The sequence below is a fragment of the Oncorhynchus kisutch genome, linkage group LG2, assembly GCF_002021735.2.
Source record: "Oncorhynchus kisutch isolate 150728-3 linkage group LG2, Okis_V2, whole genome shotgun sequence".
In the NCBI taxonomy this organism is placed as follows: Eukaryota; Metazoa; Chordata; class Actinopteri; order Salmoniformes; family Salmonidae; genus Oncorhynchus; species Oncorhynchus kisutch.
In genome coordinates, this window is record NC_034175.2 from 50,654,756 (window position 1) to 50,682,363 (window position 27,608).

Here is a 27,608-nt window from a genome sequence, read left to right on the forward strand (position 1 = left end):
GGGTTGTGGTGGTTATGGTGGTCTTAGTATGATTATCAGAGGTGGGTGAAGAAGAGGAGGAGGGGTACAAAAGGGAATCGACGTCTGTTCGTTACCTCGCTGGCTATTTTGGTGGCGTGTCTGACATGTAACATGGCAGGGGTGACCTCCAAGCCTGAGAGGTTCTTTCCCTTTATGGACTCCTCATATTCCTTATGATAGTCTTTCTATTCGCCGCAAAGATAAGACAAGGGACAGACACAGCTGAGATACATGCAAGTCTCATCACAATGCAAGCCTCACCTCAGTCTTTACTGCTCTTCCTGAGAACAACTCAGTAGTGTACTGCTCTACGTATGACGACAGTATGCCTCTGGTGTGTGTAATGTTTTTATGTACAGATATTCAAATATTTGAAATCTTTATATGTATAATCCTGATATTTTATGTATGGATCCAGGTTTTCAGCAGTCACTGGTTTAAAAAGAAAAGTATCTACGCAATCTGGTACGTTTCCTGTTTTGTGTCAGTCAGTCTGTGCACTAGCAGGGAGACATGATTACCAGACAGACATCCAGTACCATGCCTTAACTGTGGATCATCAGAGGAATATTTCACTTTCTGTACTTACACAACATCATGTGTCAGTGTCACACAAGACTGCCATAAGCCATAGTCCCAGCGCTCCACTTTCACATCAAATTACACATTGGAAAAATCACATTTCATAGACATTGTAGATAGACTTTTGAAGGACAGACTACAGAGTTTCCAAATAAAACAGAGGATCCAATACAATGACAGACAAAAACAACAGATTATTCCATGCATGTTCTCTTTGGAGCATCAGCGAAACTCCAGACTGCAAAGTAGAGGTGTTGTTGTATGAAACAATTAGATATGGGGTTGAAACTATATAATGAGTATTTACTGCGCTCTGCATGTGCTGGGCCTCCTTAGCCGTCACATAGGTGGGGGTCTCGAAGTCCAGCATGGCCTTTCCTCTAGCCTTCTCATACTTCTCCTTGTACTTCACCTGTGGATGGACACACAGGAGTCAGACAAATATATTCACAATGTCTGAATTCATTTATTGAATAAAGTTGACTTACTTTATTCAATAAATATGACTAAATAGGCCATTTAATATTATCCTTGAGGCCTAAACGATAGCAACTGCTGTTGTTATAACATCATGACAGTTTAACAAGGTGTTTTCGGAGCACAAACTGACAGGGTTTGTGACAGGTCTGTTTCAATATAGTGAACTCTGGTCCAGATATCGTGTTCATCGAAGACTTCTAGAGGGAACAATTACTCCACTTAAAATGGGAGCATGGGAACCGATTTATAATGACCGCAATGTAAACCTCTCAGGTTTAATGATGGAGTGACGAGTGGGAGATTTTATGGATCAATTAAAAAAGGACTTACATAATAGCACACAGGCCAACCAACGCTTCCAGTAAAACTGTTTTTACAAGTCCACCAAGCCCTGACAAGTCAACAATACAAACATGAACTCTGTTTCATTGTGTTCCACTATTTAATGATTTTACATGTTGGAGAAGAAGCCTGGGAGAATTTAGATTCCCAAGTCACAGGATGAAGCATTTCACTGTAAGGTCTACTACACCTGTTGTATTCTGCATTTCACTGTAAGGTCTACTACACCTGTTGTATTCGGCATTTCACTGTAAGGTCTACTACACCTGTTGTATTCGGCATTTCACTGTAAGGTCTACTACACCTGTTGTATTCAGCATTTCACTGTAAGGTCTACTACACCTGTTGTATTCGGCATTTCACTGTAAGGTCTACTACACCTGTTGTATTCTGCATTTCACTGTAAGGTCTACTACACCTGTTGTATTCTGCATTTCACTGTAAGGTCTACACCTGTTGTATTCGGCATTTCACTGTAAGGTCTACTACACCTGTTGTATTCTGCATTTCACTGTAAGGTCTACTACACCTGTTGTATTCGGCATTTCACTGTAAGGTCTACTACACCTGTTGTATTCTGCATTTCACTGTAAGGTCTACTACACCTGTTGTATTCTGCATTTCACTGTAAGGTCTACTACACCTGTTGTATTCGGCGGGTGCGACAAATACAATTTGATTCGATTTTGAAATGGAATATTGGAAAGATGATTTTCAAACTGAAAGTTGCCGAATCTCAAACATAGAAAGTTAAAACCCGGTGATGTCAGTTGGACAGGTCCATCGGTCGTCCCAGTCATCGGCCACTTACGTGACTCTGTAGTTCTGAAGCCTCCTTGTGATGAAGCTGTTCTGGTGAGTCAGCGATCATGAGGTAGTGACCCTTACTGTCCTCATGTTTCTTCTTGTACTGGTACTAAGAGGGAATCAATGCCCAGTAAAGCAGCTCAGTACAACAACGTGGGGAAAAATAGCCACTGCCGTTAGCTCCCTCAATGCCGCCAATTTAAAAATAGATATTATTTTAAACAAGAATGTTTTATAAAAAAGTTAAGGAATGTGAATAAAAAGGGATGAAAAGAATGCAATGAAGAACAATTAGAAAAGAGAAGGTAAGGCAGAGAGTTCTAGAAGACTAAGTTATGATATACTAAGTAATGTTTTTAATAAAAAAAAATGTTAAAATTATCCAGCACATGATAACATGCTAGAGACCGTGTGAAAAAGAAAACACTATAGATGGACTATAGATGGATGAAAAAAGAGATGGAGAAGGTTATAGCGGGTGCTAGTACAGGAAGTTTGGAGGTCAAAGGTGAGAAGGGTCAGGGTCACTACCAGATGATGTCCTTGAGGATTATGGGTAAAAGAGTATGTTGCAAAAATTCTGATACTACAGATCTGTGTTTTACTATATCTCATACAGTATATACACAGCAGGACCAAACTGGTTGAAATGACGTCATTACAATCACATTCCAACTACTTCTGGTTGTAAACTGATCGTAATTAAGTTATTTCAACCAGATTTGCCTGCTGAGAGAGAGCTAGGGAAAGCCTAATTATATGGAATGACTTTCTTGGAGGGTTGTGGTGGTGAGGTGGTTGGTTGTTGAGAAGGCAGTGGTTATGCAGAAGGGATGATGGTGATGATGACACTACCGGGTAGGAAGACGGTGTTATGTGCAGATTGTCTTACGTCACTGGACAGCTTGCTGGTGCTCAGGTTGTGCTGCATGGACAGAGACTCTGCCATGTCTGTTACAGGTTTGTGCAGCTTCTTCAGGTCACCCTTGTACTTCACCTGTGAGATGAGAAGACGGACAGAAGAACATCATCGTATTATAGAGAGCTATTATATGGATATACAGTGCCTTGCGAAAGTATTCGGCCCCCTTGAACTTTGCGACCTTTTGCCACATTTCAGGCTTCAAACATAAAGATTTAAAACTGTATTTTTTTGTGAAGAATCAACAACAAGTGGGACACAATCATGAAGTGGAACGACATTTATTGGATATTTCAAACTTTTTTAACAAATCAAAAACTGAAAAATTGGGCGTGCAAAATTATTCAGACCCTTTACTTTCAGTGCAGCAAACTCTCTCCAGAAGTTCAGTGAGGATCTCTGAATGATCCAATGTTGACCTAAATGACTAATGATGATAAATACAATCCACCTGTGTGTAATCAAGTCTCCGTATAAATGCACCTGCACTGTGATAGTCTCAGAGGTCCGTTAAAAGCGCAGAGAGCATCATGAAGAACAAAGAGCACACAAGGCAGGTCCGAGATACTGTTGTGAAGAAGTTTAAAGCCGGATTTGGATACAAAAAGATTTCCCAAGCTTTAAACATCCCAAGGAGCACTGTGCAAGCGATAATATTGAAATGGAAGGCGTATCAGACCACTGCAAGTCTACCAAGACCTGGTCGTCCCTCTAAACGTTCAGCTCATACAAGGAGAAGACTGATCAGAGATGCAGCCAAGAGGCCCATGATCCCTCTGGATGAACTGCAGAGATCTACAGCTGAGGTGGGAGACTCTGTCCATAGCACAACAATCAGTCGTATATTGCACAAAATTGGCCTTTATGGAAGAGTGGCAAGAAGAAAGCCATTTCTTAAAGATATCCATAAAAAGTGTTGTTTAAAGTTTGCCACAAGCCACCTGTGAGACACACCAAACATGTGGAAGAAGGTGCTCTGGTCAGATGAAACCAAAATTGACCAAAACGTTATGTTTGGCGTGAAAGCAACACAGCTCATCACCCTGAACACATCATCCCCACTGTCAAACATGGTGGGGGCAGCATCATGGTTTGGGCCTGCTTTTCTTCAGCAGGGACAGGGAAGATGGTTAAAATTGATGGGAAGATGGATGGAGCCAAATACAGGACCATTCTGGAAGAAAACCTGATGGAGTCTGCAAAAGACCTGAGACTGGGACGGAGATTTGTCTTCCAACAAGACAATGATCCAAAACATAAAGCAAAATCTACAATGGAATGGTTCAAAAATAAACATATCCAGGTGTTAGAATGGCCAAGTCAAAGTCCAGACCTGAATCCAATCGAGAATATGTGGAAAGAACTGAAAACTGCTGTTCACAAATGCTCTCCATCCAACCTCACTGAGCTCGAGCTGTTTTGCAAGGACGAATGGGAAAAAAATTCAGTCTCTCAATATGCAAAACTGATAGAGGCATACCCCAAGTGACTTACAGCTGTAATCGCAGCAAAAGGTGGCGCTACAAAGTATTAACTTAAGGGGGCTGAATAATTTTGCACGCCCAATTTTACAGTTTTTGATTTGTTAAAAAAGTTTGAAATATCCAATAAATGTCGTTCCACTTCATGATTGTGTCCCACTTGTTGTTGATTCTTCACAAAAAAATACAGTTTTATATCTTTATGTTTGAAGCCTGAAATGTGGCAAAAGGTCGCAAAGTTCAAGGGGGCCGAATACTTTCGCAAGGCACTGTATTATTAGAATATAGTGTAATTATATATATATATAGATTTATTATTCTAGAGTTTTATATAGCATTTCTCATGAACTGCTTGGTCCTGGTCACTTTGTATATCTTTGATAAAGACCTGTGAGTAAAGAGGTCTTAGCCCGTAAGCAAATGTATCATATTAAAAGAGTACTACACCTACTTGGGAGAGTGGAACACGTACCTCACTAGCCAGCTTGTGTGCATCCTTCTGAGTCTTGTAAACCACACTCTCCTTCATGTCATACTTTGGCCTGAGCCCCTTCTCCTTGTCAAACTTGGCCTTGTACTGCACCTGGAGGGATATCATATGGCAGTGTGTGTGTTAGTCTCAGTCTAATTGTGTCTGTGAGGCAGGTAAGCCAAGAAAAACACAGCGAGAGTCAGATTAATGAGGAGAAAAATACAGTATTCGGTCACATAATATAAAAAGGGCTCATGGCTTGTTGAATGATTTTAGAGGGATCCAAATTCAGAATTTCTACATCTAGGTAGCTCCTTACTGTGCTGTTTTAGTAGCCCTTGTTATACAGCATAACCAATTGAAGTCAAAAACCATAGGTTGCCTTCTAGGATTAATTTGATATAATGTATCTGGTGGGTATAACAAATGAATAAATAAGCATTATTTCTTACTTTCAATGAGTCAACTAACCTCAGAAGGCAATTAAGACAACACTAAGAAGAAGCAACTGTACAAACAGAACATTGACTTCATATACCATTGGAACAGTGTGTATGGTAGTCAGAAATAGAAAATGAGGGAGAAAGTGATGCTGGGATCCCATTGCTGAGAGTCTGAGATAGACTCCTATTCTGTAGAGGAACCAGCTGACACAAAGTCAGGGAGAGCGAGAAAGAGGGAGAGAGTGTGTAAATCCAATAGAAATTAGGAAAGAAAATCTGTCTAATTATAATCATGCTCCAAATGAAAAAGCAATGACAGAACTGCTGGCAACCCAATCAAATGGTCAACTCTGCCTCCTAGTGTTCAGTGTTGTCTATACTATAGAAGAGTTGTGAATAATATACTTTAGACAGAAGCTTTGATACAGGATTTACAGTCTTCGTGGCACAGAGACAATTCTGTCGAACGATGCAGCAACAATAACCCTATGACATGCTATCACTGTAGGGGCCATTCCAGAGGAGGCAGAGACATTGACTAACCAGATGTCCCGGCTTTTCTGACATTGATCATTTAAGACGTTGATTCAACTGAGGGAGAAAAGGAAAAATAAAAAGGAAAAAAGCAATAGAAAACAATATTTTCTGTTGACTTTTAGGAAAATAGTTATTGCGTCACTATGCTGCCCTACCAAGCAAAAAGACAGTAACTGCTCATTTGGTCGAAAATGAGTTAATTCCATTTTTGCTACATTAAATACATGCTTAATCATGTGGACAAGTATCCTGCCTCTATTGTATTGTGTTTTGGAGAAAATGGGGGTCATGTTAGCAGTAACTGCATAAAGTTACTGTGAAACAAAGGTATATTAAAGCCATTTTTCTCCACGCTATGAGCAGTTACTGCCTTTTTGCTTGGTAGGGCAGAATGCATGTCTGTGTTTGCAAAAGCTTGCGATGGGAGAGAGAAAAAGAAGATAGCTACAGGTATAAGGAAACAAAACACAAAACAAAAAAGACTGGAGGAAAAACTATAACAATCAAGAATATTGGCAGATATCAAAGAATTATAACACAAATGAAAAAACGTCATCTTAAATTATGGAAGCAGAGAAGCCCCAACAGATGCTACCAGAAATCAACCAATCAGTGAGTCATTCAATAGGAGAAAGGAAGTCGCAAGACACAGACAGGAAGTTGCAGCCCATTTGACCCTGTCCCAGGGTTTGGTGTTGACCGTACCTGGCTGGTCAGCTTGGACACTGCAGTAGCCAGAGCGATGTCTGGACGGTGGGTCAGTGAGCCTCCATGGGCAGCCTCCTGGCGAGCTTTGTCACGGTAACCAATCTACCAGACACAATACACAAACCATCAGTGAGTAACAGCTCAGCACAGACTGTGGTGATTTGACTTGATGCCTTGTGATGCTGTTATGCTGAGAGTGTAAACATGCATATTCAACTCAGAAAGGTAAACAAATACAACATTTTGCCAAACAGGCTAACAGTCTTCACCACTGTGTAGGCTATTCACAGTGTACTAAACACTCACATTGCTGGTGAGCTTGGAGGCCTGGGTGGCCTTCATGATGTCTGGGCGCATAGCCACAGAGGTGTAGTTGAGCTTGGCCTTAGCGCCCTGCCTGTAGGCAAACTAGAGATGGAGAGAGGAAAGAGTGAATCCCCCACATTGAAAGACTGATATTAAAGGCATGACATAGAGAGTGAAAAACATAAAAGCCACTTTGTGACAACTGCTGATGTAAAAATGAATACTTGATTAATAACGACCAATTATATCAAGCAAGCATGAACTGTTGAATGTCTTTAATATAGGAGATATAGTGATGTATTTTTCTAGAGGAGGATGGTTAGTGACTTACATTGCTCTGATTCTTGGCTACGTCCATGGCGTGCTGCACATCGGGAGGCACACTCATGTTGTTGTACTTGGACTTGCCCTTCTCCTTCTCAAACTTCTTCTTGTACTGTTTCTGTGGACAAAATGGCAAAGACAAAAATGTCAAAGGTAACAAAAGGCTCAGGACTGTATAGTCTTGGGAAGTCTCATTCACTCTGTGTGAGAAATCTGGAAATGGAGGTTCAAGCCTGTATACCAGCTCCAACTAAACAGCTGATATGGAGAGTAGGGACTGACCTCGCTGACCAGTTTGCCCATGTCCTTGGCGTGGATGGTATCGCGGGTCGTGGGCAGAGTGTTGAATTTGCTGGTCTGATGCTCCATCTTGCTGGCCAGTTTGTATTTGCTCTGAGGAAAGGAAGAAAACAAACAACTAGTGTCTGACAGGAATCTGACTGGGTCTCGTACAAACGAAACTAACATAGTGTACAGTAGCTTCTTTCATTAAAACATGTGTTCTTGAAATATTTTGTAGCAAATTCCTTGTTCACCTACATTATGACATTTACGATCTATCTATGATAACTATACTGTAGGTTAGTAAAGACAGCCAATCACTGGCAGTAATAAACATTACATAGTAAGTATCTGTAGTTAACATGTGTTTGATGTTTTCTGCTTCTTACCTCAGATGCCAGAATGCGCACTGACTTGGCATGAAGGTTAGCAGGAGTGTCCAGAACAGTCTTATACTGGCCTTTTGCCTTCTCAAACTTCTCTCTGTATTTCACCTGTTGGACAGAACAAAGCACAACAATTAACACAGGTTCTTTTTTTCTTAAGATTAAAATGTCATGTGTCAGAATAGAATAGGATAGAACAGAATATAATAATTTTCTTTTGATTGATGGGTGGCAGGTAAAGGAACAACTACTCACATTGCTGAAATCAGCATTCTTCTTAGCCAGGATGGCTAACTTGTCGTCCACGATGGACATCACACAACCCTTCATCATCTCCTTGTCATACTTGTATTCAACCTGAGGACAGCCAGATACACAACAGGGGTTGACCAGAGGTGCCATGTCAAAGATACAAGGTGTCAGTATAGAAACCTGGGATGGTGTTATGTGTGTTAGTCATGTACGTCGCTATTGTCTAGATTTGTTCTTCATGGACTCTTAGACGATTAGCACCATTGTGGGCTAAAATACATCCAAACTACACTATGTCTGTAGTGCATCACTCACATCACTCTGCTGGAAGTTGGCCTTGGCAGCTTGGATAAAGTCAGGTCTGTCGACCGTCCAGATCCACTTGTTTTTGGTGGCCTGGTACTTCTTCCTGTAGTCCAGCTGGAAGGAGACAAATCAGACAGGAACAGAACAGTGAGTGAGTGAAGGGCCTGTCTCAAGCAACCATTCAAGTGGGGTAGAACACATCAGGTATTATGCCTGTCCTTAACAAGCCACATTCTTTTATTTTTATTAATTCATTTATTAATTCATTTATTCAAAAGTGGCTTTCAGAAGTAAATGGATACAAGGAAAAGAGGAGTACTAGCAGAGAGAGGCTCACATTGCTGATGTTCTTGTAGGCTTCCTTGGCAGCGCGGATTTCAAAGGATTCAGGGTCCATGTTGATCTGGGCCTTGCTCCTCTCATACATCTCCTTGTACTTCAGCTGAGTGACAAAGGAGATAAAAACACACTCACATACAGTACCAGGGCAACGACTGTATCTGCCTCCATCTTAGAGGTCCAGTTGTGAGAGGGAAGGAAGGTGGCCATTTTGAGAGTGTAGAGTACATACCACGCTGGTGATCTCCTTGACCTTCTTCATGTGTGTGCTGTGTGGAGTGTCATGGCCCAGGGTGTAGCCCTTAGCCTTGTTCTTGTTATACTCCATCTTGTAGACATTCTGGAAAAAGTGATGAGAAAATGGTGCAAGTCTAAATGATTCACATATAGTGTTATGTAGATAAATGCACAGCAGTAAGGAAAGGACACATTTATTTATATTCTTTTATTATTTGTATATTTATTTATTTGTATATCTTTATTTTTGTAATAACTATTTATTTTTATAAGAGAGAAACAGTGACAACAATTGCAACAAAAAGTATCTTTAATTCAATGTTGTGTGGCCAAGTGAACTCACGTCTAATATGGCTTTGCTGCGTTTGTGGCTCTCATGCTCAGGTGTCTCCAGGATGGAGGTGAACTTGTTCTTAGCGCGCTCATACTGCGCCCTGTACTTCCACTGTGGTAATGGGGGCAGAACACAAGAGTTAGACACACACAGGAGACATTACTGTCAAATAAGTATAAATGTATATATTATTAACAGTGTTTAAATTATCTATAGATTATCTATGTGCTTTGCATATTGATTTTCAGTAGGCTATATGAGTTTATTTTACATGCCTATATCCATTCTTGATCAAATGAAATGTATTTTCAAAGAAATGGTGATTCTGTGAAACAACTACAGCACATGTCAATGTAATGAATGAATGCAATAGGAAGACACCATGCAGAGGTTGGTACATGCTTAACGGAAACAGGTAACAAACTGAAATTATGTGGAAAGAGAGTTCCACAAATATACAGTTTGAGAACGAAAACAGAGACAAGGGATACGTGTTACCAATAGTCTGTTAGGGCACAGTCTGTCATTTTCTCATGGATGATTTTCTCCAGCTGATGTTTGATGTCCTGATCAGCTTGCCTGTTTCTACACGATGTCCTGATCAGCTTGTCTGTTTCTACACTATGTCCTGATCAGCTTGCCTGTTTCTACACGATGTCCTGATCAGCTTGTCTGTATCTACACTATGTCCTGATCAGCTTGTCTGTATCTACACTATGTCCTGATCAGCTTGTCTGTTTCTACACTATGTCCTGATCGGCTTGTCTGTTTCTACACTATGTCCTGATCAGCTTGTCTGTTTCTACACAATGTCCTAATCAGCTTGCCTGTTTCTACACGATGTCCTGATCAGCTTGTCTGTATCTACGCTATGTCCTGATCAGCTTGTCTGTATCTACACTATGTCCTGATCAGCTTGTCTGTATCTACACTATGTCCTGATCAGCTTGTCTGTATCTACACTATGTCCTGATCAGCTTGTCTGTTTCTACACTATGTCCTCATCAGCTTGTCTGTTTCTACACGATGTCCTGATCAGCTTGCCTGTTTCTACACGATGTCCTGATCAGCTTGTCTGTATCTACGCTATGTCCTGATCAGCTTGTCTGTTTCTACACTATGTCCTGCTGATGATAAATCTGGTGTGGATACATATTGAACATGAGTAGTACGGCTAGAGGTTAATAAGTATTTTTTAAATTATCATTTGGATTTAGAATTTCAACTAAAATAAATGAAAATAAATCTATCGACTGTGTTCATAATTTGACGTAAAACGTATTTCTAGACAGTTCAGTTTGTACTTGTGATGTGGGTTATAGGCAGATGAATTATAACTTGGGGTAAGCTGGGTAGCTCGGGTTCTGAGATCAGTGAGGATTCAGGAGTGTTTATGAAGCAGCGGTGTGAGGGGAATGTGGGGCAGACAGAGGTGAGGTATTCTAGTCACTGGCCAATGGGAGTTCAGCATGGGTTTCCACAGCTACAGTTAGCGAGGGCTGAGCTGGGAAGACAACCGGAGGGAGTGAGAATTGGGAAAACTGGAATGGAGTGGACATTTTGAGGACTTTACGAGATGAGGTCTACCGGGCCAATGGATGATTACCTTACACTGCGCGCTGGACTGGCAAATGGCGCTGAGGATGTCTGGACGGAGCAGCTCATTGCAGCCATTCTTTAGCAGCTCTTTAGCCCTGGACCTATATCTTTTCTGTCCACGGGGACACACACCAACAAACACACACAGCATGCAGAGGATGAGGACAGGGACAGTGGGACAGACAGGACAAGAGAGGAGCTCCCAAGATCCCAGGCGTGGAGTCTGAGTTGTGTCCTCCTGATTTGTGCCCTCAGAGTGAATCGCCCAGCTATATTAAACCTGGTTGAATTGGGTTCAATCAATGAATCAAATACGCCTTTTTATTAGATTTCATGGTTTTGACAATGCTGAATTTGTTTTTGACAATTGTCATTAAAACTGACATGAGAAAAGGGTTCAACCAAGTTTACGGGTTCAACACTGAGTGCACAGATCAAGGAAAGTGTAGCCGCTCACTCAAACCACCACAGAGGGCTATTTGAGTGGCAGAGTACGACACCTGTGGCGTAAGGAAAAAGACAGAGAGAGAGAGAGAGAGAGAGAGAGGTGAACACGAATGATGACATCTTAGCCATGCGACTACGACCTCCGGAAAGGCCTGCAGTCAGATGACCTCATGCGCCGGGCTCAGAAGCAAGCGTTCTGATAGGCCCAGAGTAGACGGAGGCGGACGGGGGCGGGACTCGGCAGTGGGCCAATCATAGCTTTACCTGGCTATTCTTGGCATTCTCCTTAGCCAGGAGGTTTCTAGGATCATCCAACACACTGCTGTACTTATCCTTGGTCTTCTCATAGGCTGCTCTATAGCGCCTCTGCTCAGAATGTCAAAAAGTTAAAGACAACTGACAAACAAACAGTGAGCTGCGACAGTCAGGAAATAAGAAGACTACCAGGAAAGAAAGTCAAGGTTAATAGCATGTGATAAATAGAGGAATCGCAGACAAGAGAAACTTGAGTGACAACGACACAGTATTGTGGCTAGGACCACCACAGGAAGAAGGAGGGTGCATTCATCACCATTTACAGTACATCTACTAAATGTTATGAACTAATCATGATCATCTGTTACCCTCAAAGCTGAGAATCCAAATGAGATAGAAAGAGAACACATGTTATACTCATTACTGTATCTGGTTTTCATAAGATCGTTTAAATAAGATGAAATATATCCAGTATATCCAAATTAAAACAGACATGAGTTTGCATAAATGTGTTCCCGAAAGTGCAGCTGTGACTTACTTCGTTGATGATAACGGAGGCATTCTTGGCGGCCTGGAAGAATGGAGTATCACTTGTGTACTTGAACTGGTGTCTGTTCTTCTCAAAAGTTGCTTTGTAGAGTCTCTGTTTTCAAAGGAGAAGAGGGAAAAGAAGAGGAGAAAAGAGCTTTTGTGGATATGAGAAGAGAAAGATAACATCTGAGAATGGTCTTATTGAATTTGTAGTGGTCAATTCTTTCTTTCCTAAATTCTTACCTCACTGTAGAGGCTTTTGTTCTTCTCAGCCTGGACCATCTCAGGTCTGTCCCACACGTAGCAGCCAATACCCTTCAGCCAATCCAGGTCCTCCTTGTACTTGATCTAATGTTAGGCAGATATATTCATGTTTTGGGTCACGCAAAAACATACAGGTTAAAGTATTCTAATACGCGGAAATGGACAATGCAATCTTTCTATGGCAAACTACACATTGTAAGCACTCAAATGTATTGGAATTGACAATACAGTGATTCAGCTGTGAGGGTATTTTCAGATGTTAACTTGACACCACTCACGTTGCTGACGTTATCATAGATGATTTTGCTGTGGAAGAACTCGGGACGGTCGGGGATGGATCTCCACGTACCCAGAGTGTTGTTGTACTTCTCTCTGTATTTGACCTGTGTGAAGGAGAGAGAGAATTGTCTTATATCTGTATGATAACATATGTGTATATAGTATTTCATCTGTGTGGAGACAGAGAAGTGTCTTTTATCTGTATGATAACATATGTGTATACACTATTTCATCTGTGTGGAGACAGAGAATTGACTTATACTGTATGATAACATATGTGTATACAGTATTTCATCTGTGTGGAGACAGAGAAGTGTCTTTTATCTGTATGATAACATACATACAGTGTTTGGCAAAAACCACATACCAAATGGAGTCCATTTAATAGACCAAATAATCCTATTGGGTGGCTCTGAGCCAGCAGGCAAAGCTGGTTGAAACGACTTCCTTAAAACACAGATTACTGTTCGTAAACTGGTTGTAGGGATGTCGTTTCAACCAGTTTTGGTCGCTGGGGAGATCTCGTCTAATTGGCTGGCACACTGACCTCGCTGATGTCATCGGTGACCCTGCGGTGACACACGATGTCCAGGGCATCCTTGACGCTGTGGTAGTGACCCTTGGCCTGCTCAAAGCTCTCCTTGTAGCGCAGCTAGAGAGAGAGCGAGAGAGCGAGACAGACAGACAGAGAGAGAGACAGAGAGACAGGGAGAGAGAGAGAGAGAGAGAGAGCGAGACAGACAGACAGAGAGAGAGACAGAGAGACAGGGAGAGAGAGAGAGAGAGTAGTACATAGGTCAGTCATTTGGAAGAAGGACAACTTAAAGACCAAAGACAGTAGAGGTGGAGGAGGGATCACCAGAGAGCATACTCACATCACTGGACTGTAGGTAGGCCTTCTTGGCCCGGACCAGGATGGGTGTGTCATGGATGCTGGTGTACTTGTGCTTCATCTTCTCATACTGATCTTTGTATTTGATCTGGGAGAAGACACAGAGGAGAAACTGTGTTAGAGCTGTGGTGAAGGGCAAATACTATGGTATCATACTGGGACATAAGAAGGGCAATATAGTGGTGATAGAGGAATGTTGGAGAAATGACGTTGGAAAGACTTACCTCGCTGAAGACCACCTTCATAGCCCTGGCGTGGTCCATTATGGGGGTGTTGATCTCCGGAGTGAAGTGGGCTCTCTCCTTGGAGGCCAGGTCAGTGTACATAAACTGTAATTAACATTAACAGAAACGTCAGAAATCTCTTTCTTTGTACCTTTTTGTCATTGTTGTGCTTTAAGTTGGCCTCAATAGAAATCTTAACACAGCTATCAGTCCTCCAAAGAGTTAAGCAGGTTTAATGTATCTGTGAGCGCTAAGATGAAACACAAAAAAAAGCTGTGGGCATCTCCTTTTGACTTGCCTTGTTGCTGAGCTGTTGGGCCCATTTGACTCTCTGGACCTCAAGGGAGTCCAGGGTGGTGGTGCACTTGCTCTTCTCCACATTGCCTTTGGCTCTGTACTTCAGCTGAGGACGAGAGGTTAAAGGTTAACACTGCCAATTCAGACAGAAAGACAGACCTGAGTCTCCAACAAGCATCAACCTCGTATATTGGCAGTTAATGGACGTTTTACTGTATTGTGTTAATATAATATATTGTACTGTATATTATAATATTATATAATAATATATATATATATATATATATATGTGTGGAAAATGGTGGGAGATATGATAGTGAAGATGACTCACGTTGCTCATGTGGGTCTTGAGCTCAGTGATGCGCTGGTACTCTGGTGTGCCCAGGACCACAGTAAAGTTGGCACGGTTCTTCTTTGCCTCAACATCATAGTTGGCCTGTTTTGGGGAGATAAATTAACATGGATTAGCAGATGTATTATGAGCTTAGCATAGACATATTATTTACAGTATTTGCAGATTGTGTATACTTAGCTCCTTTGATTGCTGATTGAAGCCATGATAAAATGAAAAAGAAAGGAAAGGCCATCTACCCTGAACTTGCTAATGTTGCGGACAGTGACCATCTCAGGTGTGTCATACATGAAGCAGCCAACGCCTCTCAGCCACAGAAGGTCCTCCTTGTATCTCAGCTGGTGATGGAAACAGAGACAGACAATGGTTACATTACTGTATAATCATTCAATAGGCATGGAGGGATTTGGTAAAGTAACAATAACCTATCAATGAAATTCTTCCCGTATCCTCACTGAAGTTAACTTAAGTTTTCATTGAAAAAAACATATTTCATTGGTTTTATAGCCTACACATTGCATGTTTCAGAAGTTGCTTGGCTGCATTGTTTTGAGTGAATGTTATTGGGCCACGTACGTCACTGGTGATCTCGTTGACGTGGTTGCAGTGTATCATCTGGGGAGTGATGCCCATGGGGATCATGGTGCCTCTGTTGGCGAAGTACTTCTCCTTGTAACACAACTTCACGGAACAAAGGGAGACACACAGTACTTAGAACACGTGACAAACTTCACAGCAAAGAGAACAAACAAATAAAATAGTTTTGAAAAGAAGTGTATGAATGAAAACAGAGATAATCATGATGGAATTAGTCTTGTAGCAAGCATCAACACTAAGTAATAGTAACAAACATCATGACAATAGTCTAGGAGTGATAATGACAGGATGACAAAAGGTCACGTACGTCGCTGACGGCCTTCTGGGTCATCTTGACCTGTCTGATCTCAGGTGTGTCGTAGGTGCTGTGGACCTTATCCTTCTCCTTCTCATACAGCTCACGGTACAGACGCTGGGACAGACAGATGGAGAGGGGAAATAACATCACCACTACGCCCCAAATAATCATTTTAATGATGCCCACATTCCCGGGTCTTGGACTGTACACAGCTATAATGACTCAACATCTTTCAAGGGACTCATAACAAATAGCCACATAGATGGATCATCAATCAAATTCAATAATTCATCAATTATGATATTTTTCCAATTACTGGGTGTAGAGGAGAAGACGTTTGTAATCTTACCGGGTTGGTGACCTTGTTGGCATTCCTGATGTTGACGAAGCTGACACCTTCTGGGTCTAGGGTGTAGTTCGTAGCCTTTGACTTTTCATAGTCATTCTTGTACTTCACCTACACAACACAACAGAATTCCACGTGTGAGTTCCTACAATAGAGATACGATATATAACATACAGGCTTCCTTCTACTTCACCTAGCTACAGTACAGAAGACAAGTGTGAGTGACACAGTGCGTGCCTCTCGTAACTGAACGTTTGCATCTGAATAGATTTTTTGGTGTGATAATTACCTCAATGAGAATCTTAATGGTTCATATTTTATACACAAGGTGGGGGGGTTTCTCTCTATTTTGGGGGGGACGGTTCAAGTTTAAAAAAACGAATAGATGAACATTGAATAAAAGAAAGTGTTGTGTCTTTCTTACGCTGCTGACAACGATGGTGTTGTGCTGAGCCTGCTTCATGAGAGGATTGTCGTGGGGTAGAGAGTAGCCAGTAGGCATGAAGTTCTTGTTGGCCTCTTTGTAGAAGTTCTGAGGAGAATCATGAGAGAGGAAAAACGGAAGGACATAAGATATGAGAATCATAATAAAACAAGCATATTTTACTTCTATAAACAGTGAGGGAGTAGTTACTATTTAGGCGTTTTTGAAAGTTACGAGTGAGTTATGTTTTGTAAGAGTGTACTTAAAGTAAAGAAATGATCCCCAAAAAAGAAGTGAGGATGGACGATATCTTACATCACTCTGGTTGTAGTTGGCCAGGCGTGCCCTCTCTGTGTCAACGGTGACAGCGGGGGAAGAGTTAGTTCCCTTGACATTGGTGACGTAGTCATTACGGTAGTGGAGCTGAGAACATGAGAGGAGAAAACTTCATATGCCCCATCATGAAAATAATTAGAATTGATATATATATATATATATATATATATATATATATATATATATATATAAATGTTTTGTTTATTGAGACAGTTGGATATACAGGGGAGACAGAGTAGGGAAGAGAGACAGTACAAAAATGAGAGCCTGGACCAGGAAGTGAACTCTGATTAAATAAGGGTTAAATAAAACAACAAGATGGTGACAGAAAAAGAAGAAGCTTTAGCGACAGTACTCACATCGCTCAGGTTCTGAGCACTCTGTTTGGCTGTTTCATAGGTAGGAGTGTCGATGACCATAGAGTACTCCTTGAATGCCTCAATGCCCTTGGCTCTGTACTTGTTCTGAATGACAAGAACAATCACACAAATACATCCACATCCACATCAATGTCCACATCTGTGGAGTGAATCATTAGATTAAGAGAGGATAGAAGAGGAGGGGAGAGGAAGAGGAGAGGAAGAGGAGAGGAGGAAGAGGAGGAGAGGAGGAGGAGAGGAGAGGAGAGGAGAGGAGAGGAGAGGAGAGGAGAGGAGAGGAGAGGAGAGGAGAGGAGAGGAGAGGAGAGGAGGAGGGGAGAAGAGGAGAAGAGGAGGAGGAGAGGAGAGGAGAGGAGAGGAGAGGAGAGGAGAGGAGAGGAGAGGAGAGGAGAGGAGAGGAGAGGAGAGGAGAGGAGAGGAGAGGAGAGGAGAGGAGGAAAGACAGATGAAGAAAGATAGGTGAGAGGCATGGGAAGGGAGTTTACCTCGCTCTGCAGGTTGTCAGCAGCCTTGACGCGCAAGATCTCAGGGGTGTCCCAAGCATAGCAGCCAATTCCCTTCAGCCAGTTCAGGTCATCCTTGTAGAAGACCTGGGGAGCCACAGGAAAGTTATAGAAGGACAAGCAAGAAGAAGTACAGCATTTGGGAACTATAACTTTGAACTACCTAATATAACTATATATAACTATGTCACAATAGTTTTGAAGTAATCAGCAATATTTGTTACTTTTTCTGACACTACCGGATCCTAAATAAATTACTATAACCCAAAATAAAATAAAATAAAAGTCCTCTAGGTCTACCCGAAGAACATTTCATATATATGTTATTATAAACAACAATATTGTTTATAATAAGTAAGGGAAAAAAGTGAATTCAATTGAATCATTTAACTTCACATGAAACTGTGATTAAATGCAATGTGAAAATCCAATATATACAGTTTTCCACATAAAGAAAGTTTATTAAAATATTAAAGGTTCGGATGACTCACGTCGCTGAGCTGCTCGTTGACCTTGCGTGCCTGGGTGTACACCTGCATATCAGGCATACAGATCCACTGGTGCAGGTACTTCCTGTAACCGATCTCACTGACATGGTTCTGAGTTTGACGGGCTGACAAGACATGTAGCATGTCTGGAGGGATGTGGTTCTTGGCCTTGATCTTCTCATAGTCTGCCTTGTACAAGCGCTACATGTAGGGAGGGTACATAAACCATTATGTTATCATGTGTGTGTACATTTCCATTGATTTAAGATCAATGTCTTTGACTGCCATATGGAAGACAGTAAAGTAAAGAGGCGATAGACTTACGTCAAGACCCATCTGTCCGGCTTTGATGCAGCGGAGAGTTTGTGGGTCGTCCTCCAGGGACTTGGGCAGACTGTAGAGGGACTTGAACCTCTCATAATCCTCCCTGTATTTGACCTATAGGGGAGGACATCATATGGGTAGGTTTGGGTAGTGAGCTTTGACAATGTACAATGCAACTTTTACGTATGTGACGACTGATAATCCTAAACAACAAGTTCAAGCAAATGAGGAACATCAAAAGTCAAAAGGGTCTTAGACTATAACGGGTGATAAGTTGGGTGATAAGTTGAACTCACACTGCTGAGGATGACCTTCTGTTGTTTGGCGTGTTTCATGGCGTGGGAGTCTGATGGCAGCGTGTAACCCTTAGCCTTGATCTGGTCCCAGGCAGATGTATACGTTTTCTAGACGACACAAAAGAAAACATAAACATCATAAATGAAGCATTTCAATCCTAATAGGTAAACATTACAGTATTTGGAGACACAGTGTACGTCTACAGTAGAGCCACACTTACGGTGCTGTAGATGTGCTTGAGGTTGGCGTAGCGTACGTAGTCGTAGGTATCCAGAATTGTGGTATACATATGTTTTTCCTTATGGTAAGCCTCCCTGTAGTTCAGCTGTTGAGATAAAGAGCATATGTTTTGATACAAAGTGGGTTTTTATAAATGTCTATACTATTAAGACGTGATGTGTAGTATAGTATAGTATTTATTTCTGTACAATACATCTGACACTCACATCACTGGCCCAGGTGTGACCCAGGATAGCAGTCACATAGGCAGGGGTGTCTGTCACGATGGAGTAGTTGTTGAATTCCTTCTTACCCTCCTCTTTGTATTTGAGCTGCAAGAAAACAAATGCAGAGGGTTAATAAACCATAGTCCCCATGCAGGAATACTCCTTTTGAAGTAGTCTCTATCACTATTCCTTTTGATTGTCTTTAAGTATTTTTATGATAAAATATATATGTATTTATCCATTTATGATAGACTGGTATTCAATCAATAACAAACAAAAGACTAGGAAAATCATTGGTATAAATGACAGTAAGTTATCTTGCTACTCACCTCGCTCTGCAGCAGGTAGGCATTCTTGGCGCGGACAATCTCAGGTGTGTCCCAGACATAGCAACCAATACCCTTCATCCAGTTCAGGTCATCTTTGTAGTACACCTAGCAAACAGATAGACAATACCACAATGCAGAGTTCAGATAGTTGGATTTGATATGATTTTACAAATACTGTGATAGTGTGAGGTAGTGTAGCCAACTAAAGATGTGTTGTGTCCTTTTGCGAAATACACTTTCAAATCTATTAATCTTGAAACGTACATCGCTCAGGATCTCGTTGTTCTTGCGGGCTCTGATAGCGTCCTCCTGTTCGGGGTGGCAGGTCCAGTTGTGCAGGTAGGTGCGGTACAGCACATCACTGAGCATGTCCTGAGACCTCTTAGCCACCACGTTGGGAATGATGTCAGCGGGGATGTGGTTCTTGATCTTGTTGGTGTTATACTCCTTCTGGTAATCCCTCTGGAAGAAAGAACAGCGCACTGTGTGGATTATTTTCAAATCAAATGAGTGCAAATACAAAGTGTATTTGTCCTATGCACGTGTTGTACAGAGTACAATTAAATGCTTACATGCAGGTTCACCTCTCTACATGGCAACAACAAAATAAGAATATACGTAAGTAAAACAATATTAAATGGAAGAAAAATAAATAAATAGAAGAACATGATAGAATTATACATAGGAAAGCATATCTAAAGAGTAAATATGGCATATTCCAACAGAGTATCTTTTAAAATGTTTATTTATACAGGTAAGTCATTTAAGAACAAATTCTTAATGGTGAGATGCTGTTGTAGCGACCGGATTATCATGTGTGTGATTTACTAGATTATGCTGTGTAGGTTATCAGTATAATATATTTTACTAGATATACTGTAGATATACTACAGTATTATAACAGAATTATATCTTACTAGATATAGTGTAGATATACTATAGTAATACAGCAGTATCATATCTTACTAGATATAGTGTAGATATACTATAGTAATATAGCAGTATCATATCTTACTAGATATAGTGTAGATATACTATTGTATTATAGCAGTATCATATCTTACTAGATATAGTGTAGATATACTATAGTAATATAGCAGTATCATATCTTAGTAGATATAGTGTAGATATACTATTGTATTATAGCAGTATTATATCTTACTAGATATAGTGTAGATATACTATAGTAATATAGCAGTATCATATCTTACCAGGCCCTTCTGTTTCTCCTGTTCTCCACAGCGCATCACCTCAGGGAAGTCCACCAGGGTGCCAGCCAGGTAGTGGCCCTTGGCCTTCTCATGGGCGTCATGGTACTTAGCCTGAAAGGTTTCAGTTTCAAAGAAAAAAAAACTATTGTCATCAATGATTGCAGGGAGCGAAAGAGCTTACCACAACAACATATGCAACCACTAGCAGTTACTTAAGCAATAAGGCCTGAGGGGGTGTGGTATATGGCCAATATACCACGGTTAAGGGATGTTCTTAGGCACGACGCAGCCCCTGAAACCTTATTGCTATTATAAACTGGTTACTAATGTAATTAGAGCAGTAAAAAAAATGTTTTTGTCATACCCGTGGTATACTTATATACCACGGCTGTCAGCCAATCAGCATTCATGGCTCAAACCACCCAGTTTATACGATTGTTTGTAATAATCATCATATTCTTTATAGTTAATCATTTAACAAACACACATTTAACTATTTGAATTAGATTTAATAGTACTAAAGTCCGTTGTGTTCTTTGCTCTTTAAGTATTATTTATATCCTATAGTAATAATCATCATATTCTTTACAGTTAATCATTTAACAAACACGCATTGAACTATTTGAATTAGATTTAATAGTACTAAAGTCCGTTGTGTCTGTTGCTCTTTAAATATTATATATATCTTATTGTCACGACTTCTCCCGAAGTCGGTTCCTCTCCTTGTTTCGGGCAGTGTTCGGCGGTCGACGTCATCGGTCTTCTAGCCATCACCGATCCATTTTTCATTTTCCATTTGTTTTGTCTTGTTTTCCCACACACCTGGTTTTCATTCCCTCATTATGTGTTGTGTATTTAACCCCCTGTTCCCCCCATGTCTTTGTGCAGAATTGTTTATTGTAAATGCTTGTGCACATGATGACCGGTGCGCAAAGTTTTTTTTACTCATGTCTTGTTACTCTTTATGCCGTTGGTTTTGCTCTTAAACTGCTTTGGCTATTACTTAGTTCTGCTCTCCTGCGTCAGACTTCCCTGCCACCGGTTACGCACCCCTTACACTTATAGTAATAATCATCATATTCTTTATAGTTAATCATAATATTTGTATTGTTGATTGTCAAGAGGATGTAAATTAGACTCACGTCACTGATGATCTCCCTGTTCTTCTTGGCTCCGACTACTGGAATGTACTGAGGGTCGAGCTGGTAACCAGTGGCTTTGCTTTCGTCCCAAGCCAGTTTGTAGTATTTCTACAAATGACATCAAAACAATCCTCAATGTCAAAATCAGAAGTTACAGATAAAACTTTTTTTTTTAAATAACATCATCATTATAAAATGTATTAGTTTCAACAATATTATTATAATTATTATCAACATTATAAAAAATATAATTGCATATAAAATTTGACATTTGTGCAGATAGATGTTCCTATGAAGACCAAATCATATGGATGTAGAGTACTTTACCTCACTGATGACCTTGGCGACCTCTCTGCTATGGGCCAGCTGGGGTGTGTCCTCTGAGCCGATGTACTTGCCCTTCTCTGCGTTGAAGGTCTCCTTGTACTTCAGCTTTACAACAGAAGGACATATAGGCACAGGTCATGATCAAATCGAAACAACCCACACAACACAACATCCTCACGTTTCTCTAAGCTTAGGTATGGGTCAAAGGCTATCTGAAACAGAGAAAATGTGCATCAAACAAAAGAGACATCCAAAGACTGTATGTCGTTTTTTGGCTATTCTTAACATACTGTATAAGCTAAACTAGTAAAATGATTCACTCACATCACTGAGGTTAAAAGCATTGATGGTGGCCAGGATAATCTCAGGACGATCCACGATGTGTGTGTATTTGGCAAAGTTGTCTTTGGCATCCTTCTTGTAAAGCCTCTGCAAAAAGACAGTAGAGAGAGAGAAGTGGTAAGAATTCCCGGAAGGGTAGCAAACACATGCAGTACTAATGACTGACATTTGAGGAGCAGAATGTGCCCAATGAAACCAATAACCACACCAAAAACAGCATGGATACAGATAGAGGAGCTTACCTCGTTCATGATCTTCTGGGCATTCCTAACTTTGACGTGATCGACACAGTCTGCAGCCATCCATCCACAGCCACGGAGCCATTCCAGATCGGCCTTGTAGACAAACTGCAGACAGACAGAGGAGAGTTAGACAAACCATAATTGTATCTCGGGGTATTTCCCTGATTTAATTAGGGAGAGAGAGAGAGCGGGGGTGAGAAAGAGAGAGATGGGGAGAGAAGAGAGAGAGAGATGGGGCAAAAGAGAGAGAGAGAGAGAGAGAGAGAGAGAGAGAGAGAGAGGAGATATTCTACTCACGTCACTCTGAAGGTCGTACGCTTTGCGGGCCTGTTTGACGTCAGTGGAGTCTGGCAGACAGGTCCAGTTGTGTAGATGGGTCCTGTAATGTTTGTCATTGACCTGGACCTGGCATTTCTTGGCCAGCTCGAAAGACAGCATGTCCACTGGCAGATGGAACTTGGTCTTGGACTTATTGAAGTCTTTCTTGTACAGGGCATCAGAGGCGATCTTGGCTGAGTTCAGAGCCAGCATGAGCAGAGGGTCATCCTCGACGCAGCGGGCTCCAATGTGATGGCCAGCCTGCTTACGGTATTCTGCCTTGTATTTGTGCTGTGAAAGAGAACAAGCAAGTGTCAAAGTATTGTATTTGGTACAAGAAATATACTTGCTGGTGACCCTCAATTAAATTTGGCGATGAATGGATGCCTGTCGAACAAGTTAAATAGACCAAACTACTTTGCGTCACGTTGGACACAGATCTATCCTGGTCTGAGCATATAGAGAACATTGTCATTAAAATGGGTAAGGGCATTGCTATAACAAGAAAATGTTCTGAGTATTTAACATCCAGCATTTTGAATCAGGTGATTTCATTTTTGTTCCTGTCACACTTAGAGTACTGTTCAGCCCCTAAATAACAGGGCTGCCAGATTAGCTCTTCATTGTTCTATCCATATATATATATATATATACAGTGGGGCAAAAAAGTATTTAGTCATCCACCAATTGTGCAAGTTCTCCCGCTTAAAAAGATGAGAGAGGCCTGTAATTTTCATCATAAGTACACTTCAACTATGACAGACAAAATGAGAAAAAAAATCCAGACAGTCACATTGTAGGATTTTTTATGAATTTATTTGCAAATTATGGTGGAAAATAAACTTTTGTTATTGACCAAATACTTATTTTCCACCATAATTTGCAAATAAATCCATTAAAAATCCTACAATGTGATTTTCTGGATTTTTTTCTTCTCATTTTGTCTGTCATAGTTGAAGTGTACCTATGATGAAAATTACAGGCCTGTTTCATCTTTTTAAGTGGGAGAACTTGCACAATTGCTGGCTGACTAAATACTTTTTTGCCCCACTGTATATTTTTTTAAAGAATGCATTCATCTCTCATGGATTCCTGTTGAAAGCAAATTACTAGCAGTCTTTTGAATTTCTTGAGGAACGTAATATTTTTCATGAAACCAAAGTACTTTTTATACAAATTAGTGTATACCAGCAACAAACATAACCACCAAACCACCCAGGCAAGTTTAGGTAATCTGATAACCCCCAGACCAAGGACAAATCTCCTCATATCTACAGTAATTTACAGAGCCATCACTGAATGGAATTCTTAACCAACTCACATTTCTCAGGAGACAAAAGTAAATCCACCTTCAATAAAACAATAAAAGAACATCTAATGCGATGGACCATATGACTGGACAGAGTCTTATTCTGAAGAGCATCTACTGTATTACCTGTCAGGTATTTTAATGGTCTACAATGTCGAAGTCATAACAAACTTGTAGAGTGTCGGTTATGTCTTAATGTAAATTGTAATTGTTTGTAATGTCTTTTTAGGTCTGTGTTGGACCCCAGGAAGATTAGCTGACGTCATGGTGTCCGCTAATGGGGATCCTAATAAAATGATCAAATTAAATTAAAAGTGCCATACTTAGTGGAATTTAATTGACTGTTTATTCATACATACTGCAATAGAGATCTAAGCATTTAGAATTAAAACGGGATTGAGTGAATGGATATTTTGAGGCACTTAAACACTACAAAGTTAGGAACTTAAGTAAATGATGTAGTTAATGTTATCTTTATCAGGAGTGAACGGACACTTACTGTTCAATTACATTTGCATTCAGATGAGATAAGTATTTTTGACCTCAATAACCTGTTAAAATAAAGGTGAAAACGGTGATACTCACATCGCTCTGGACTTTATTGTTGTGGATGCACTGCTTGATGGGAACAGCATCTCCGGGCATGAAGAAGCCGGTGGCTTTGACCTTATCCCAGTCCTTGGTGTACAGTTTCTGTGAAAGGGTAAGATAGATAGGACCGTAAATTACAGGAAGTAATGGTACAATTTTGTGACAACACCACGTCGTATGAGCATTTCTTCTTCGAGTTCCCCTCTACCTTCAGTATTGTTGAAGCTTTATTCAGACTGGAAAAGGCCATTTGAGCTTTTCAAATGTCTGAGCACCCTGATCAAATCAAATCATATGTTATTGGTCACATACACATATTTAGCAGATGTTATTGCGGGTGTAGGGAAAGGCTTTGATGTAAAGAAAGAAGAGTTAACTTACTGGATGGAGATTCTTGGCCACCTCTCTTGCTGTTGCCAGTACTGGGGTGTCTGTGATCGTGTACTTAGTCTTCTCTGTGTGCCAGAGTGCACGGTAATTAGCCTGCACAAAATCAAAACACAAAAGCAATTGACTAGTATTGTACTTATGATGATTACTATTGGCTCTATTAAGAGTTGCTTCAATAGTCCAATGTTTTTACTTCATCATTTTGATAGCCATTCCCCACAGAAAAAAAACATTGTGATTCTTTCATGTGTTGTAACATGTAAGAATTGGCCCATGTCCCCACCCACCTCATTGAGGATATCTGCCGCGTTCTTAGCGCAAACCAGGTCCATTCGGTCCACAGGAGCCGTGAACATCTGCTGATCCAACTTGACGCGGTAACCTCTCTGCAAGACAACATCGGCAACAACAGTCAAACCAACATCAAGCTTCAATCAATTTCATTGCATATGAACCTTTTTCTGTCCTCAATTAAAATGATCAGGTAGACGACAGACACTTGGTGGCATATATTACTGTTATATTATTGTCAAGTTCACATATGTACTTTATTTATTACATGATATGTACTTATTACATTATATTATATGACTTACGTCAGCCAGGACCGCTTGGGCGTGTTTCACTTTCAACACCTCCACAGACTCATGGGGGTTCCAACCACATCCCCTGAGCCACTCCAGATCAGCCTTGTACACAGCCTGGGAGAAGACAACAGGGTGTTTGTATTGGCATAGGGGTCAGTGTGCCACTAAATACTGATTGCCTTTCCCAGATACGACTGAACAGAGGGTTAAAATCAACAAAGATGTATGCGATAAGGATGTCTCTGAAATACTCTCAGGCGAATATAGCACATAAAACATTATCATGGCCATATAATTACAATATGATAGAGGGATAAAAAGAGGAACTCACATCGCTCTGCAGATCATAGGTTTTCCTGGCCTGGACGACATCAGTGGAGTCTGGCAGACAGGTCCAGTTGTGCAGGCGAGTTCTGTAGTTGAAGTCGTTGACCTGGACCTGGCATTTCTTGGCCAGTTCAATGGTCAGCATGTCGACTGGGAGGTGGAACTTGGTCTTGGACTTGTTAAAGTCCTTCTTGTACAGGGCATCACTGGCAATTTTGGCTGAGTTCAGAGCCAACATGATCAGAGGGTCATCATTGACGCTGAGGGCTCCAATGTGGTGGCCAACCTGCTTGCGGTAGCCCTCGTGGTATTTGTACTAAGTGAAAACAGGGGGGGATCAGAGAGTTAATTCCACTGACTCCATTGAATCAAGTGACCTAAATGAAATGGACGCAGTTATTTTCTCTTACGTCGCTGATGATGTCTCTAGATTTTCTGGCCTTCAGCACAGCGATGGCGTCCTCCTTGATGTGGTATCCCTTAGCCTTGTCAGCATCCCAATCCTTAGTGTACAGTTTCTGTGAAATGGAAAGATCATTGAGTCAGTGAGTCAAATAATAATATCTGGGCATACTGTTATATGCATATGAACCAAAAATCGCTATAGGTTTCTTCATATGTGTATCTGAATCAATTTATTTATATTATTGCTGACTGAATATAATATTCATTGCATTCATTGCACTCTGAAAATAGATTAAATTAAACAAAAGACACAGTATGTGCAAAGCGTTCAGTGAACCAGACGTACGTTGCTGATGGCAATAGCATTAGCCTTGGACAGCACTATAGAAGGTAGGTCATTGTTCAGGTGGATATTGGTCTTCTCAGTATCCCAAACTTCTCTATATTTCCTCTGTGAAAAGCAACAAACACACACAATCAAAGGGTTAATGATAAATCCAACCATTGTTATCGCAGACTAGCTCTATATTTTACAAAATCTCGATCTCCGCTGTTACTAGAAATGTATTTTTACAAAGAGACCAAGATAACAGGTTAGGTTTGGCTACTCAAGAAGGACACTTCAATAGGAAAAAACAAAGTACTCACACCACTGAGGGTCTCAGCATTCTGCTTTGACAGGACAAACTCTGGAGAGTCAATGACACTGGTGAATTTGATAGAGCTGGGGGGCTGGCGGTACAGCCTTTCGTTGAGGATGGTTTGGGCATTTTTAGCCTTAATGACATCCACAGAACCCTGGGGCAACCAGCCGCACCCTCTAAGCCACTCCAGATCAGCCCTGTACACAGCCTGGAAGGAAGGAACCATGGTTCAGGTAATCATTACTCCTGATGGGATAGTAGTGTAATAGTTGGTTGAACTTCAACGGTCGATAGGTTAGGATCC

General features: G+C 40.9%; 1 protein-coding gene across 31 annotated transcripts in view; it reads right to left on the minus strand.

Moving 5' to 3' along the window:
* neb (nebulin) overlaps positions 1-27,608 on the minus strand; it is an 84,222-nt gene that overhangs the window by 20,001 nt on the left and 36,613 nt on the right. For 17 of the 31 annotated variants that reach the window (XM_031796992.1, XM_031796976.1, XM_031796972.1 and 14 more), the window contains 53 exons: positions 27,309-27,512; positions 27,007-27,111; positions 26,666-26,773; positions 26,260-26,571; positions 25,938-26,042; positions 25,629-25,727; positions 25,333-25,434; positions 24,946-25,053; positions 23,031-23,342; positions 22,734-22,838; positions 22,474-22,578; positions 22,150-22,254; positions 21,823-21,930; positions 20,681-20,791; positions 19,734-19,931; positions 19,470-19,574; positions 19,141-19,245; positions 18,915-19,019; positions 18,694-18,801; positions 18,398-18,511; positions 18,077-18,274; positions 17,568-17,672; positions 17,062-17,166; positions 16,682-16,789; positions 16,367-16,474; positions 15,946-16,053; positions 15,606-15,710; positions 15,278-15,382; positions 14,941-15,039; positions 14,681-14,785; positions 14,351-14,455; positions 14,053-14,157; positions 13,812-13,916; positions 13,484-13,588; positions 12,936-13,040; positions 12,637-12,741; positions 12,401-12,505; positions 11,168-11,272; positions 9,571-9,672; positions 9,223-9,330; positions 8,989-9,093; positions 8,661-8,765; positions 8,349-8,450; positions 8,097-8,201; positions 7,708-7,818; positions 7,433-7,543; positions 7,102-7,203; positions 6,793-6,897; positions 5,108-5,218; positions 3,125-3,229; positions 2,237-2,341; positions 911-1,015; positions 96-206 (listed from right to left, as the gene is read on the minus strand). In XM_031796992.1, coding sequence (XP_031652852.1) covers positions 96-206; positions 911-1,015; positions 2,237-2,341; positions 3,125-3,229; positions 5,108-5,218; positions 6,793-6,897; positions 7,102-7,203; positions 7,433-7,543; positions 7,708-7,818; positions 8,097-8,201; positions 8,349-8,450; positions 8,661-8,765; positions 8,989-9,093; positions 9,223-9,330; positions 9,571-9,672; positions 11,168-11,272; positions 12,401-12,505; positions 12,637-12,741; positions 12,936-13,040; positions 13,484-13,588; positions 13,812-13,916; positions 14,053-14,157; positions 14,351-14,455; positions 14,681-14,785; positions 14,941-15,039; positions 15,278-15,382; positions 15,606-15,710; positions 15,946-16,053; positions 16,367-16,474; positions 16,682-16,789; positions 17,062-17,166; positions 17,568-17,672; positions 18,077-18,274; positions 18,398-18,511; positions 18,694-18,801; positions 18,915-19,019; positions 19,141-19,245; positions 19,470-19,574; positions 19,734-19,931; positions 20,681-20,791; positions 21,823-21,930; positions 22,150-22,254; positions 22,474-22,578; positions 22,734-22,838; positions 23,031-23,342; positions 24,946-25,053; positions 25,333-25,434; positions 25,629-25,727; positions 25,938-26,042; positions 26,260-26,571; positions 26,666-26,773; positions 27,007-27,111; positions 27,309-27,512 — 6,303 coding nt within the window. Of the gene's footprint in view, positions 1-95; positions 207-910; positions 1,016-2,236; positions 2,342-3,124; positions 3,230-5,107; positions 5,219-6,792; positions 6,898-7,101; positions 7,204-7,432; positions 7,544-7,707; positions 7,819-8,096; positions 8,202-8,348; positions 8,451-8,660; positions 8,766-8,988; positions 9,094-9,222; positions 9,331-9,570; positions 9,673-11,167; positions 11,273-11,871; positions 11,974-12,400; positions 12,506-12,636; positions 12,742-12,935; positions 13,041-13,483; positions 13,589-13,811; positions 13,917-14,052; positions 14,158-14,350; positions 14,456-14,680; positions 14,786-14,940; positions 15,040-15,277; positions 15,383-15,605; positions 15,711-15,945; positions 16,054-16,366; positions 16,475-16,681; positions 16,790-17,061; positions 17,167-17,567; positions 17,673-18,076; positions 18,275-18,397; positions 18,512-18,693; positions 18,802-18,914; positions 19,020-19,140; positions 19,246-19,469; positions 19,575-19,733; positions 19,932-20,680; positions 20,792-21,822; positions 21,931-22,149; positions 22,255-22,473; positions 22,579-22,733; positions 22,839-23,030; positions 23,343-24,945; positions 25,054-25,332; positions 25,435-25,628; positions 25,728-25,937; positions 26,043-26,259; positions 26,572-26,665; positions 26,774-27,006; positions 27,112-27,308; positions 27,513-27,608 lie in introns of all 31 variants that reach the window. The other 14 variants (XM_031797033.1, XM_031796978.1, XM_031796973.1 and 11 more) reach the window with 6 other exon arrangements.